The 15,655-nt window shown below is 41.4% G+C and overlaps 1 protein-coding gene across 2 annotated transcripts in view; it reads right to left on the bottom strand.

Moving 5' to 3' along the window:
* ZFYVE28 (zinc finger FYVE-type containing 28) overlaps positions 1–15,655 on the bottom strand; it is a 134,513-nt gene that overhangs the window by 40,743 nt on the left and 78,115 nt on the right. For both annotated transcript variants that reach the window (XM_075261114.1, XM_075261115.1), the window contains exons 3-5: positions 10,974–11,111; positions 4,805–5,007; positions 346–435 (exon numbers count right to left, since the gene is read on the bottom strand). In XM_075261114.1, the coding sequence (XP_075117215.1) occupies positions 346–435; positions 4,805–5,007; positions 10,974–11,111 (431 nt within the window). The remainder of the gene's footprint in view (positions 1–345; positions 436–4,804; positions 5,008–10,973; positions 11,112–15,655) is intronic.

The raw sequence follows: 15,655 nt of genomic DNA, 5'->3' as shown, positions 1-15,655 counted from the left end.
ACGACCTGTCTTAATAATTGGCCATCAATTGATAGGTTCTGGAAAACTCCCTTTAAAAGGATAGAGAATATGTTTGTGGTCACTGGGAGTCTCCTCTCTGGGACTCCATCAATTATAAGTAAGGGGGTCGTAGAGTCCCCTGTGTGAATTGAGTGGTAGTCAGCGTGTGTGATCGTCACTCCTTACACTTCTGTGGGACTGATGGAGAAGTGTCCACGGCTATCAGGATACTCTGGGGTCCAATCCCCAAGAACATTGAGGTCCCAAAGGACCAACTTCCAGTGAACAGACATAAATTCTCCATCAAGAGAGATAATTTGGTACTCCCATCCTGAGGATGCTTACCTTTCAACAGTTTCACAGAAAAGGACAATGACTTCCTGCTGCACATAGTACTCTTTTGGGGATTTCACAGGTACCATCGCAGACACATAGCTGCAAAGAGAACAGACACAGAGGTAAGTGAATACAGATCCAATATCCAAACACAGGCATTATAATCATATAGGGTTGTAAGACCACCTGAAGTGCAGGATGAGTAAATTAATTTGAAGGATCTATTAAAAGATTATTTTATTGAAGACTTTCTCAAAGTGTATCTAAACTTTGGAGCAACTTCTGATTTTCTGGCAGCAAGTGTCATTAATAAACCTTGTAATATACTTTATTAAGTGATTTTTGGCTCCTATCTGTGAAATCCTGTGTTACAATCCACTACTGTCATCAGAAACCTGTACACCAACTTTCACTGGAGACCATGTTCTTGTATAATATATAGAAGCTGAGCCTGGCGAGAGTTATATAAAACCTAAAGCAGTGGTTCTGGTGTCATATGAAAGATGTGACTTCGCAGTTCTAGCTGTATTATTTCCGGAGATATCACCTAAATATCCCAATCCCACCAGTGTTTTCAAAAGGTGATAATTTTGGAAATATTACAGACAGGACAGTAAGAACCCCATCATATGGCACCAGAACTACTATTCACATGTAGGAATTTAACTGTTCCCAAATCATCATCAGCAGATTCCACCTTGACTCTGATTCCCATTCTTTTCAATGGAAGGCAGAGATTGCAGCAGGACGTAGAAAAATAAGCACTCAATCACATCGGTTATCCGGTTTGATGTTCTGTTTCGGTTAAAGAGTCAGAAATCCTAGAATATGTTTAATAAGAACTAAGAAATAAGAGAAGGGACTATCCATAAGCAATTATATGGATACTAGCCTCTGCCCGCGACTTCGTCTGCGCGTTGTTGGTGTCGATCTACCTATATTCAGCAAATCGTTGCCGTTGATGGTTTGCCTGCTCCAGCGTTTCAGCAGCCGTCAAGCTGTCCTGATGCTGAACTTGTTCCTCACGCTGTGTCTGTGATTGTTCCGGTATCTCAGCAGCTCGCTGGAACGCCATATAATGAGTGTGTTGTTGGCGTTGATGATCCGTCTGCTCCAGCATTTCCACAGCTCTCAAGCTGGCCTGCCACTGAACTCGTTCCTCGCACCGTGCCTGTCATTGTTCCGGCATCTCAGCAGCTCACTGGGACACCATATAATGAGTGTGTTGTTGGCATTGATGATCCCCCTGAGCTCCGCTTGAGGAGAACTCTGTGACTTCTGGCTCCTTCATAGCTCTCGTTGTTTTAGAATTTTCCGACAAATTAGATTTTCTTTTTCCCCGGCATGTTTAAAATTGGCAAACTGCCAATTTGGATTAAAAATGTTTTCCCATCCAGTGTGTCAGCACTGCCTGGAGAAGATCAGATAATATACAGATGCTTGTACACAATGGACTGAGGGTTAGCTGAGTGTTTACATAGAGAGATAACAGACATAGCTTTATCAGAACCTGAGATAAGGCTGCTGCAAGAGCAGTATAATATAGTATGTGACCATAAATTCATAACAGTCGTGAAGCTGTGTCATTTACCGGGATAAAAAGTAGCCTGTGTGTTAATTGAGGTTACAAACTATCTATGTGCCAAATTTAATCTAAATCCGTTCAGCCTTTTTTGCATGATCGAGGAACAAACATCCAAACACGCAAACTTTCACATTTATAATATTAGCAGGATAATCCATTTTTGTAACTTTTTTTTACTTTACATCCCAACAATAAGAGCTACAGGCGACATGCACTGCTGTGATATTTTTAGTGTGTGAAATGCCATTGAGCTGTTAATAAGGAAGTCATTTTACACCTGGATATTTTCTACTGTGCTAAAGAAATGATAAATTAAGAAAAAAATGGAAATAATTTGCAGATGTTCATGTGAAAATTTATAAAAATCTAGAGAGGGTTGGACAAAAACATTAAAGATATTGGATTGGATAGTGGATTAGAAAACCTTAGTATCTCCCTGTGATGGGGAAGAGTTCCTTATGGAGGACCCTTAGGTTTGGGCACTACACACAGCTGACTGATTTCAATAGACAGCGTGTAATTCCTCATTTCACCTGTGGTGGTGCTGTCAGATTCCTCCACAGTTAACAGTTGATCGCTCAAGATCTTGGCAGCAGGATTATCTATGATCAGATACTTTAGGGGGCTGCTTCAAGGAAAAAGGACAGAATCTCACAATAGAATTGAATTAATAGCGGTGCTTCATGTTTGCTATAAAGCTTTCTTTCAGTCGTTGTATAGCGGATATACATACCTCACCTCCTCATTTAAAGTGCACCTCCAATTATAAAACCACATTTCATAAATGAATAGTACAGGTGATTAGAATAAGATATATTACATAGTTCCTTAAAGAAATATATTTCCAACTGCACTTATCAGGCTGAGTTACTTCTTAAATAGAAGTCTACGGAGAGGAGATGGCTACTGAGAAAGACACACTCTGCTACACAATGAGTGAGGGAGCTCTTGACACCACCATATTTTCAAGATAAGGCTCTAATAATAAATCAATTAATAGCCACCTCCTCCTCCTCCCTTCTCCGTAGATTTCTGTGTGTGAGGCTGAATATGGATAAAGGCGCTATTACAGAAAAAGAGAGTGAAGGGAAGAAAGAGGAAAACAGTCCGACAATTGGAAAAGGAAACCTATTTCTTTAATAAGATATATGATAAAGCTTCTTATATTCACCTGGACTATTCATTTATGAAATGTGGCTTTAGTCCCGGTGAATATAAGAAACTTTGTAATATATCTTATTAAACAAATCTGTTTCCTTCTTCATTTATCAGGCTGCTATCCTCCATCTTCCTTTTACGGATTCTTATTTCTACAAGCACCCTTATCTGTATCCATCCTTACACATAGAAGTCTATGGAGAAAGGAGGAGGATGGTGAATGATTTATTGCAGCAATCTGCACAATGGTAGAGCTTTATCTTGAAAGATATAGTGGTGTCAAAAGAGCACCCTCTCTTACAGTATAGCAGAGTGTGTCTTTCTCAGCCTCCTCCTCCCCTCTCCATAGATTTCTATGTAAGAAGTAACTCTTTAGATTTCTTTAATAGGATATGATACAAAGTTTCTTATATTCACCTGAGCTATTCAGTTACAAAAAGATGTTTAATGATTAGAATCATGATATTCCTACTAGAAGTATATCAATAAATGAATAACTGGGCTGGACTGTATCGCAAGGTAGTCTGATACGGTCAGCACAGGTTGGACACTGTTAAGATACACTCTCAGTCAGAACTGTAAATTATTCACAAATTTCCAGGAGGATTAACAGAGTGACTCACAATGAAGAGTTCTAAGAATTGTTATTTTACTTTGTAAATAAATTATTTACTAAAATAGACATGACAGGAGAGGTGACCCGTCCTCTTTAACCCTTTACACTGTTCTTTTTATGATCTTCTTGGCTTATGACTAGAGATGAGCGAACAGTTAAATATTCGAGATTCGATATTCGTTTCGAGTAGAGCCTCAATATTCAACTACTTGATCGAATATCGAATCCCATTATAGTCTATGGGAAAAAATGCTAATTTCAGGGGAAACCACTATTCGATTAAAGGAGAGTCACCAAGTCCATGAGGAGCAGGAGGAGAGTGTTTAGGAGGAGCGCTGTGCAGTTAAAGCGCACGGACCCCATTATAGTCTATGAGGTCCCTGCGTTTTAACTGCACAGCGCTTGCAGTTGCACTGATAAAAAGTAAGCTCCCTCGTAACCGCAAGCTGCCAGCTCTCCCGACTAGCAAAGACAAGCCTGTGGCAAATCAACGCTGGTTCTGCAGCAGACTCGTCCTTGCTAGTCAGGAGAGCTGGCAGCTTGCTGTTACGAGCGAGCTGACTTTTTTCTCATAGGAATGCATTGACCAGTGTTGATTGGACAGTGTACAGCACTCAGCCAATCAACCCTGGTTCTGCCAGAGGCTTGTCTGTGAGGAGGCGGAGTCTAAGATTTGACCACAGCAGTTTCCATTGTGGTCCGATTTTAGACTCCGCCTCCTCACAGACGAGCCTCCGGCAGAACCAGCATTGATTGGCCGAATGCTGTACACTGGCCAATCAACACTGGTCAATGCATTCCTATGAGAAAAAGTGAGCTCCCTCGTAACAGCAAGCTGCTAGCTCTCCTGATTAGCAAGGACGAGCCCACTGCAGGACAAGCGTTGATAATGCCGAATGCTATACACTGTATAGCATTTGGCCAATCAACGCTGGTTCTGAATCGAATATTTACTGCGAATAGCTAGTAGTATTCGATCGGGTACGAATATTTCAAATACCATAGTATTTGATCGAATACCTACTGGATCGAATACTACTCGCTCATCTCTACTTATGATATATAAGAAGAGAAATCTGAAAATACAGGTTGTCATTGTGATGACTTACCTTAGTTCAAACTCTGCAAAGAGAACATCAAAGTGCCGCAGTGAGTCTTTCATTTTTTCAGTGTAGATATTCAGATCCCTGAGGGCCTGGTCTCTGATGATATTGCGAACTTCCTCGAGGCTTTTGGTGAGGTCTTTTGCCAGCGGTCTCATGGCCATGCTCTCAATCTCTCGGTTCATGATGATTGAACCGGCAGCCAAGCACTGGTGGGAGAGACAAGGGTTAACAGAGGAATGACAAGGGGCATCAAACACTAAAATACTAATAGGAGGCAACATGAGGAAAGAACTCCGCATTCACAAGCTCTTGGGATTAACCATGTAACCTTAAAGGGGATTTAAAAATGTAGCTACATTTTTCAAAAAAAACCTTAGTGGCCAAAGCGAAAAATCGCAGGATACAGTACTTTTAAAAAAAATATAGATACGGACATGAAATTTTTTAAAAAAATATATATGTATAAAAATTAAACATAAAAACTATTTTAAGTAATTTTCTGAAAGAAATTTTCTGAGAGAAGTCCTCAGTAGTTGATACCTTTTTTAATGCCTAATTGAAAAAGTTTTTTGATGACATATCGAGCTTTCGGGACTACTATAAAGGTCCCTTCATCAGGATGAAGGGACCTTTATAGTAGTCCCGAAAGCTCGATATGTCATCAAAAAACTTTTTCAATTAGGCATTAAAAAAGGTATCAACTACTGAGGACTTCTCTCAGAAAATTTCTTTCATTTCATATCCACTGGCTAACACGGTACAAGGATATATATTTCTTCTTTAAGTAATTTTCTGGTAACACATAGCCTTTAAAGTGGTGCTCCCTCAATTCTCACCTTCAACATTTCTGGTATATGCAGACTAAGTGGTGGAATTTTTCCTAACTGAAAAATTCAGCTTCAGGAATTTGGGCATTCCGCACCTATCGCACTGTATTTTTCCGCCTCCCCTTCACTTTAATAGGCGTTATCAGGCAGTATCTACTACAGACTGATCAGCTACATCGGAAAAAAAAAATCAGTGCTTCCCACTAAAGCAATGGAAGCTGGTTACATGTGGAAGTTGGAGCTGATTTTAAAGGGATTCAATCATTAAAATTCTATTTTTTCTCCCTAACATGTAGGAATAGCCTTAAGAAAGGCTACTCTTCTCCTACCTTTAGATGTCTTCTCCGCGCCGCCGTTCGGTAGAAATCCCAGTTTTCTTCTGTATGCAAATGAGTTCACTCGCAGCACTGGGGGCGGTCCCCAATGGTGTGAGAGAACTCTCCAGTGCCGCCTCTATCTTCGCCTGGAACAGCCTCTCCCTGCGTCTTCTTCCCGTTCTGGCTTCAAACTTCTAAGCATGCGCAGTCAGCTATGCCGTCAAACTTCGAGAAGAGCCGACTGCGCATGCCCGCGGCCATTTTCTTGCGGCTGCTTACACAGTAAGCTGGGGTAAGCGACTACATGAAAATGGCTGTGGGCATGCGCAATCGGTTCTGCCCAATGGGAGAGCCAACTGCGCATGCCTAGAAGTTTAAAGCCAGCGCCGGAAGAAGATGCAGGGAGAGGCCGTTCTAGGCGAAGATAGAGGCGGCGCTGGAGAGTTCTCTCGCAGCATTGGGGACACCTCCTGTGCTGTTTGAGTGCTGGGGACCGCCCCCAGTGCTGCGAGAGAACTCATTTGCATACCGAAGAAAACCAGGATTTATACCGAACGGCGGCGCGGAGAAGACACAATCCCTGTTATTGGTGGTTGCTTTCCCTATAGAAGTGAATGGAGAGACAGCAATGTTTGCTACTTTTCCAGAGTTATATGAACAAGTGAGTTGCAACACAAGGCCACCTTTCCAAGAAAAGCAGTAACAGTGAATCGCTGGCAATAAAGGTTGAAGGTGGGAGCCCCCCCGCTAACATGCTGTTTTATAAAGCACCTGTGTAAAAAACGAGTAAAAGTTCAGATCTATCCAAAGAAAATCCTAAGACCGGCAACATTTTTTATTCTGCTCCGAAAGTGCCCGTCCCGACAGACCAAAAACACACTTAAAATTAGTGTCATCTTTCTTATGTGAAATAGAGCTGTACAGGCAGTAAAACATCAGCTCCACAGCACGAAATTACTGGGGGAAATATGAGATCGGGAAGAAACACATGAATAATTTATTTATATTGTTTACTGTCAAGGCAATTTTCTACTTGTTTTTCTTGTAATATTATTATCTTAAAAAAAGCCTGTTTTCTATTATAGATCAATACAAAAAGAGAACAACTATATATAAAACTGTATTACGCTACCATATCTGTTATATCACTATATTATTGTGTTACTATAGTATTACGGCTATCAGTATTATACAGTATTATATATTATGGTTAGAATATATTTATTATTATCCCACAGTATTATAATATTACTCTTACATTAATATTACTAAATTTACTTATTGCAATAGTGTATAAATATCTTACTACAGTATTATACTTTTATATTATACTACTAGCTTCTGCCCGCGACTTCGTCTGTGGGTTGTTGGTGTTGATGATCCGCCTGCTGCAGCGTTTCGGCAGTTGTCAAGCTGGTCTGCCGCTGAACTCATTCCTCTAGCTGTGCCCTTGATTGTCTTGGTATCTCAGCAGCTAGCTGGGACACATATTATGAGCGTGATGTTGGCATTGATGATCCCCATGAGCTCTGCTTGAGGAGAAATCTGTGACTTCTGGCTCCTTCATAGCTGTCGTTGTTTGTGACAAATTAGATTTCCTTTTTCCAGGCATGTTGAAAATAGGCAAACTGCCAATTTAGATTAAAGGTGTTTGCGTGTCAGTTTGTCATCAGTGCCTGGAGGAGATCAGATAATATGCAAATGCATGTACACTAAGGGTTAGTGTGTGTTGACACAGAGAGATAACAGCCCTGGCTTTCTCAGAAGCTGAGATAAGAGCAGTGCAATATAGTATATGAACATAAATTCATAACAGTCATGAAGCCATGTCATTCACCGGGATAAAAAGTAGCTTATATTTTAATCGAGGTTACAAACTATCTGTGTGCCAAATTTCATTCAAATCCATTCAGCTGTTTTTGCGTGATTGAGGAACTAACATCCAAACACACAAACTTTCACATTTTTAATATTAGTAGGATAGGATATTACTGTATCTTAATATATTATACTTTTACATCATATAATTACTATATTGTCTGACTACAATATTATATTACTCAAATATACGGCTATCTTACTAAATATATATATATATATATGTTATTATAATACTTTTATTATACTACATATTACTATATTATGTTACTATCCTTCTATATTGTACTTTTCCTATAATATTACACCAAATAATTATCTTAGACCGGGTTCACATCTGCATTCAAGTTTCAATTCGGGAAGTCCACTTGGGGAACCCCCGAATGGAAACCTATATACATTAAAAAGCGGTTACCTAAGGAAACCAGCAGACCCCATAAACTATAATGGTGTCTGTATGGAAACCACACGGACCCCATTATATAGGGTCTATGGGATTTGCGGTTTTCCTTGGGTAATCGCTTTTTAATGCATAGAAGTTTCCATTCGAGAGGTTCCCAAGCGGACTCCCCGAAGGGAAACCCAAATGCAGATGTGAATCGGGTCTTACAACAATATTATTACTCTAATTAATTATAGTTATATTACTATTTCACTATAATATTATATTTTTACTATCCTATTATACTATATAATTATTATATTGCTATGTTGTCTTACTACAATATTACTCTTATCCTATCCTACTCCTAATTACTAATATTATAAATGTGAAAGTTTGTGTGTTTCTTCCTTAAAGAGGACCTTTCACCATATCTGGGCACATGCAGTGTTATATACTGCCGGAAAGCTGACAGTGCGCTGAATTCAGCGCACTGTCGGCTTTCCCGATCTGTGCCCGGTGTGAAGAGTTTACGGTCCGGTACCGTAGCTCTTCTATGGTCAGAAGGGCGTTTCTGACCATTAGCCAGAGACGTCCTTCTGCCTCGCGGCGCCTATCGCGCTGTGCTGTGGGGCGGGGAGGAATGCCCCCTCCCTGATAATACTCGTCTATGGACGAGCTGTGTGAGCAGATGGAGGGGGCGTTCCTCCCTGCTCCACAGCACAGCGTGATAGGCGCCGCGAGGCAGAAGGACGTCTCTGGCTAATGGTCAGAAACGCCCTTCTGACCATAGAAGAGCTACGGTACCGGACCGTAAACTCTTCACACCGGGCACAGATCAGGAAAGCCGACAGTGTGCTGAACTCAGCGCACTGTCATCTTTCCGGCAGTATATAACACTGCCTGTGCCCGGATATGGTGAAAGGTCCTCTTTAATCACTCAAAAATGTCTGAACAGATAATGGATGAAATTTGGCACACAGATAGTTTGTCACCTCGAATAACACTTAGGCTACCTTTTATCTTGGTAAATGACATGGCTTCACGACTGTTATGAATTTATGTTCACATACTATATTACACTGCTCTTGCAGCAGCTTATCTCAGCTTCTGATAAAGCCAGGTCTGTTATCTCACTGGCTAACCCTCAGTCCATTGTGTACGTTCATTTGCATATTATCTGATCTGCTCCAGGCAGTGCTGACATACAGGATGGGAAAACACCTTTAATCCCCATTCCGGGGAAAAAGAAAATCAAGTTTGTTGCAAAATTCTAAAACAACGAGAGCTATGAAGGTAGCCAAAAGTCAACAGACTTCTCCACAAGCGGAGCTGACGAGGATCATTGACGCCAAAAACACGCTCATTATATGGTGTCTCACCGAGCTGCTGAGATGCCGGAACAATCACAGGCACCGTGTGAGGCACAAGTTCAGCAGCAGGACAGCTTGAGAGCTGCCAAAATGCCGGAGCAGGCAAACTATCGTCGGCATGATTTTGCTGAATATAGACGGATCATCGACGCCAATAACATGCAGACGAAGTCACGGGCAGAGGCTAGTATAATTATATTACTACCATACTATAGCATATTATCCTGTAGAAGTATATTATAATATTGTATAACTTTTATTATACTACTCTAATACAATTATATTGCTATATTTTCTTACTAAATAGTTATAGCACTTAAATATCATTATCTTACTACAAAATAATGATACTTTACTATAGTGTTACTACTTTTTTTTGCTATACTACTCCTGTTATACGATTATTACATTACTATATTAATAAAGTATCATAAGTCTAGCATAATTCTATGACTATTTTACTATAGTATTTCTACAATTTCTCTATACAACTCATATATTACTATATTATCCCCTTATTCTAATACTTCTATTCCTATATTACGGTTATGGTATACTTTATTATATTACTATAGCAGGCTATGGACATATTATGTTTGAACCTTACAGTTTCCATATCCACTGGGCAAATCTCCCAGAGTAGACGTCAAACATATTGTCAATGTTCCATTCACGGATGGAAGACAAGAGTGACCTTTTGCACTGCGGGACCAGTATATAGACGTATATTTTTATTTATTCATTTTTTTACTGTATAGAAAATATTAATCAACCACGCTTTTCTTTGAGATAAACGTCAGGCCTCTAATAGAATGCTCAAGTTTCATGTGAACAGAGATGTATTATTATATTATACTATACCACTATTATTATTATAAATAGGTCCCTATTAGTATAATTTTTCTTAGCATTATTATTACATTTAATGCAATGGCAAGCCTTACTCCCTCATCATGTAGGTGTATTGTACTTGTGTTTAAAACCGCCCCACCATGGTTCCATAGACCTAGTTGTTGTATGATTCAGCAGAGCAAAAGTATCCTTGGCACAATGTGCCCATCTGAAGAGAGTTTTATTCTAGACAAACAAATGCTGTGATGTCCACATTGCTTATAATACATGGCAGCTCCTTGGGGGTGGGACTTCAATCGCTCTGAAATAATAGGTCATGTGATGCCCCAGTCATGTGCGGGGAGATCACAGCCCACAACCAATAGGGCCATAAAACATCATCACTGGCAACCATGTTTGCCAAAAATTGTGATACAGACTGTAGATTTAAAGGGCCCTTTATTGCAAGCGGTTACATGGTCCGCTATGCTCCACAGCTTGTAAATAACCATCCGCCTTCTATAGCAGTTATTTAAGCAAGAAACAAGTATAGGGACGCCTTACCTCTGCGCCAAACCAGAGCTGTCCAGCGAGATTATCGTGGCGAATTTCTTCAGGAAATTTTACACAAAAATCCCGGTTAGCCCGCTCATGCTGTATGCACTCCTCCATTATCTGGTTGATGATATTCAGAACATTGTCCTAAGTAGAAAAAAATTAAAAAATATTTTTTTAAAAAAATTTATTTGAATAAAAATTTTTTAAAACATCACTATTAGGCCATATCAACCCAGCCCTGCAGATAGATTGATTCAGGTGACCTAGGAGGGGCACGAACAAGGAATTGGACTGAGTTCTCTCCATTAATTTCTATAGGAGTCATAGAAATGTTCCAGCATGATTGCAGTAAGAGAACCTTCCCCCCCCTTCCCAAAAATACAGAGACATTCATGACACATTCTTCTACGTTATATATATTCTCTAGCAGGGGTAACCAGATTACCAAATTTCACAGCAGTCAGGCAACAAAATCTTGCTTAGTCAGTACCGGACTCCGTTGAATTTTGTGCACTGTTCACACTGTTGAGCAATTCAATACAGATTGGACTACAGTGTGATTGATATTGACGGTCTGTTATGTTACAATCCTGTATTGAGTATTAGCACTGCTAAAACGGTTTAGGGCACAAAAATGTGCACCACCCAATACTCCACCACTGGATGGCAGTATAAGGTTTCCCATACAAGTAGGGGATAAAGTACGGCTAGACTAGATCCAATAAAGGAAATGCAATTGTCCAGGGACTGTAATAGTCTTATTTCACGTGTAATTAGGGGTGACTGAGCAATATGAGATGACTACCTGACTACAATCAGCCATACCTGAATAGGGTCTGCCGCTGGTCAGATGGGCACTTACAGAGTTAATGGTCCGGCTTTCCCATTTAACTCTACTGAATTAACTTCTATTGAGCCATTTCTTTTGCAATAATTAACAAGCTCAGAATGGATTCCTTGCAAATGCACACAAACAGAGGCTATGCCGAGAAGCAGAGGGGTAGCTATAGGGGTGACAGAGGTAACAGGCACACCAAGAACTAGGGCCTGAGGGGACAAAAGGCCCCCTGCCATATAACGTTAGTACTATAAATGTGAGACAAGGCCATATTAGCTGCGCCAGAGCAAGTAGATTACCACCAATTGTCAAGCCATACATGTACTTTGTATAGTTTCCAGCAACAAGTACGAAAAATCCGTAAGCAATTACTGTAAATCGGGTGCACTGTGTACTGGCACTCTCAGGCAATATTCACACTTCACACATTTGCTGCAGAAACTTACGTTCCCCTATCTGTGAGAAAAGGCCTGCAAGCAGCACTTTTCTCTCCGCATTTTTATTGTGCAAACCACACGGACCCCATTACAGTCTATGGGGTCCGCAGATTTCCTAAGGTAACCGCTTTTTTATGGGGATAGGTTTCCGTTCGGGGGGTCTCCAATCGGACTCCCCAAACGAAAACCTGAACACAGATGTAAACCAGGCTGGAGACTGAATGTCGTTTGCAAAAACTTCCCACCTAAACTGCCCCATTCTAATGGATAATGGAACCGATTTCAAGATCCAAAAATTTCTGCAACATTTCCCGTGTTTATATACATATATATATATATATATATATATATATATATATATATGTATATATATATATATATATATATATATATATATATCTCCTTAACAGATTTTGGGCTTAGGAAATTCAAAGTCTATGTTCACAATCACAATTTCTTTATTCTTATTTTTATTAATTTTTTAAAAAGGTGTTAAAGGGGTCTCAGATATTTTTGAGGCAGATGACCTAGCCATAGGTCATCAGTATCAATCGGTGGGATCCAACACCTGGACCCTGCAGCAGTTATACTATCCAGCCACCTTTGCTAGATGATATACAGAAGACATCTGCAATTCAATGGAATAGTTGTAATACCCCATATCTCCTGAAGTGGCCGCTGTGGGAGAATTGCATTGCTGGCAGTGTCTTTCTCCAGCAATGTGATCTGATAGGGGCGGGACAAATGGGACCTTGATCAATATGGTGATCATTCAGTGGCCGCAATTCTGAAAGGGGTTGTAACTGAGGAGTCAAAATTAAATTCCCTTATATAATAAAGGAATTATAAATGGAATTATTACTCAATATAGTTACAGCGTTAATGCCGAAATTTTAAGGGCCACAAATGTACTTGCCACAATTGATACCCAATAATCAAGTCAGTCCTATTCGTCATGTTTATGGCCACGTCCCAGCCCTTTGCCGCTGCCATGACTGACAATCCTACAACAAAGCAAGCTGTCCTATGCGTAATCACATCTGAATAACGTCCCAGGGAACGTATTAATAATCAAACAACCTGATCGCTTTACGGCCTGTCTCACCGGGGAAATATACGCTCTAAATTGCTGACTGACGTGTGCCATAAATCACCGGGTAGCAGGAGTTCAGAAATTTTTATTTATTAAATTTTTTTTTAAATAACCAACTTTTGTGTGTAAATTTTTTAAAGGATGGCGTTTGGGCAGGATAAATCAAGCGAGCCGCGACGGCTGAAGAGCCATTTCCTGCATTTATTGACTAATATAAAGATTTATCATGTGAAGCTCGGAGAAATGCAAATTGCGTGTATATTTAGCGATCCGTCCCCTGGATCTCCTCTCGCTGGCGAAGGGGGAGGAGATTTATTGGCATTGCAGGGTTTGCAGGAAAGAGGCGAGCGCACATTGCAGGGAGACAGCAGCACATTGTACAGCTCATTAGGTCTGGAGAAGAAGCTCGCTGCACGCTTCAGGCTTTCCCATGTAATTAGCGATCGCTGCAAATCACCATGACAGGCGTTAAAAGCGACTATTACCTAAGAGCGTGCAACAACTAAACAACAGGGGCGGGCGTACGGGAAAAGTTGCTGCGGACTAATTAATAAACAATTATCCTGGTTATTGATTATCTGCCGTTCCGAGAGTCATCGATAATCCGTGGTGATGGAGCAAAAACATTAGATAAGTGAGCGGTAAGCTCCGTCGCGGGAGAGCGCAGCATGACACAGCAGAACACCAAGTGATCACGCTGCTCTATTAGTTATAAGACATGGAGCAGAGCTGAATTAGTCAATAACCCATCATTAAAGAGGACACGTCTGTTATGGTACATGACAACATCACACATGACTCAAGAGCGCCATTTAGTTAGGCACCTCTTGCTCCCTTGTGAAAATGATAAGCAGAGTGGAAAAGGGTTGGCCATTCTAGGGGTATGTCCACACCATGTCATTTTGCAGTGATGTTCAGCTCCGTTCATCTGGAAAACTGGAGGGATCAAATGAAGAAAAAAAAAAAAAAAAAATTGAGGCGAAAATTTCTCTTCCATTTCCACTGTGTGCATGTACCCTAAATTAGGACATAGTTCAACTGAAGAATTTTGGTGGTCTTCGGTCTCAAAACCCTCTGGAATCGCCATCCCTTTGTTTTTAATGGGAGGCGGTGATGGGCAGACACTGAATACTTAGGCCTCACTCAAATCAAATCAAATCGGCTTTATTGGCACGACCGAATGGATATTTGGCATTGCCAAAGCTCGTAAAGTGTGTGTGTGTGTGGGGGGGGGGGGGGAGTTGGAGACGAGGGGGAGAGTATGGGGGCGGTGGGGTGGGGCGGGTGGTTTGGGGTATAACAGTCCGTGGAGTCTCATCTTCCTCTTGTTTGATGACAGCTGGACACGTATTGGGCAGCGATCTCCACAGTGGCCTCTTCTTCTCCCAGTAGGATGTAGAGTTTCCTCTTCTCATCTGCAGATGTTGAGTCTGGGATGTGGGCAGAGAGTCTTTGGTATTAGACGGCCCTCACAGCTGAGTATTTGGTGCAGTGTAGCAGGAAGTGGGTCTCGTCTTCTAGGGCCCCTTGGTCACAGTGCTGGCACAGTCTGTTCTCCCATGGCTTGTACATCTGCCTGTGTCGCCCCGTCTCTATCTCTAGGTTTTGGGCGCTCAGTCTGTACCGGCTCAGGGTCTGTCTGTGTTTGGGGTGGCGTATTCTCTCCAGGTAGGTGGCCATGGTGTAGTCTCTTTGCAGTGACTGGTACACGGTGAGTTTCTTGGAGTTATTTATTGCGCTTCTCCATTCCTCGATGTACCGCTCTTTGTCTCTCTCAATGACTCCTTTTATTTGAGCCTTGTTCAGGGCATGTTGGGGGTTTTGGCTTGGCAGATGGCTGATGCTTGGTTGGGGGGGTATCAGTTTTTCTCGGGGCTCTGTGGCTCAGCCAGGCTTGGTGGTGGTAAGAGCCAGGACTGCTTCCCTGTAGGTGTGTCCAGAATGATAGCGCCCTCTTCTGCATGGTGAGCCATCTGTATAGCTACTTCCCTTGATTTCTGGGCTGATCTGCCCTGTGCTGCCCTGACCTCGCCGTCCAACAATTTCTAGCTTCGTCTGCAACTCTGGTATATCTCAGCTCCAAGCCACTGAAGTCGTGCCCCTGGCCCTCTAGGACAGGTCCAAGGTTTCTCATTCTGTAGTGTCTGGATCCACAGTACTACCTCCCAAATCGCTCAAAAATACCCACAGCAACTCCCTGCGCATTGTGAAACTCACTCTTATAATTCCTCTCACTTCCTGCCTTCATGATATGACCCTATACCCTGTGTCCCCCCACTCAAGCATGGGTTTTTCTAACTCCATTTCTGTGGGTTACGTG

This window comes from Leptodactylus fuscus, chromosome 1 (genome assembly GCF_031893055.1).
Source record: "Leptodactylus fuscus isolate aLepFus1 chromosome 1, aLepFus1.hap2, whole genome shotgun sequence".
Taxonomy (NCBI): domain Eukaryota; kingdom Metazoa; phylum Chordata; class Amphibia; order Anura; family Leptodactylidae; genus Leptodactylus; species Leptodactylus fuscus.
The sequence above is the reverse complement of the archived record's forward strand: the minus strand, read 5'-3'. Positions and strand labels throughout refer to the sequence as shown.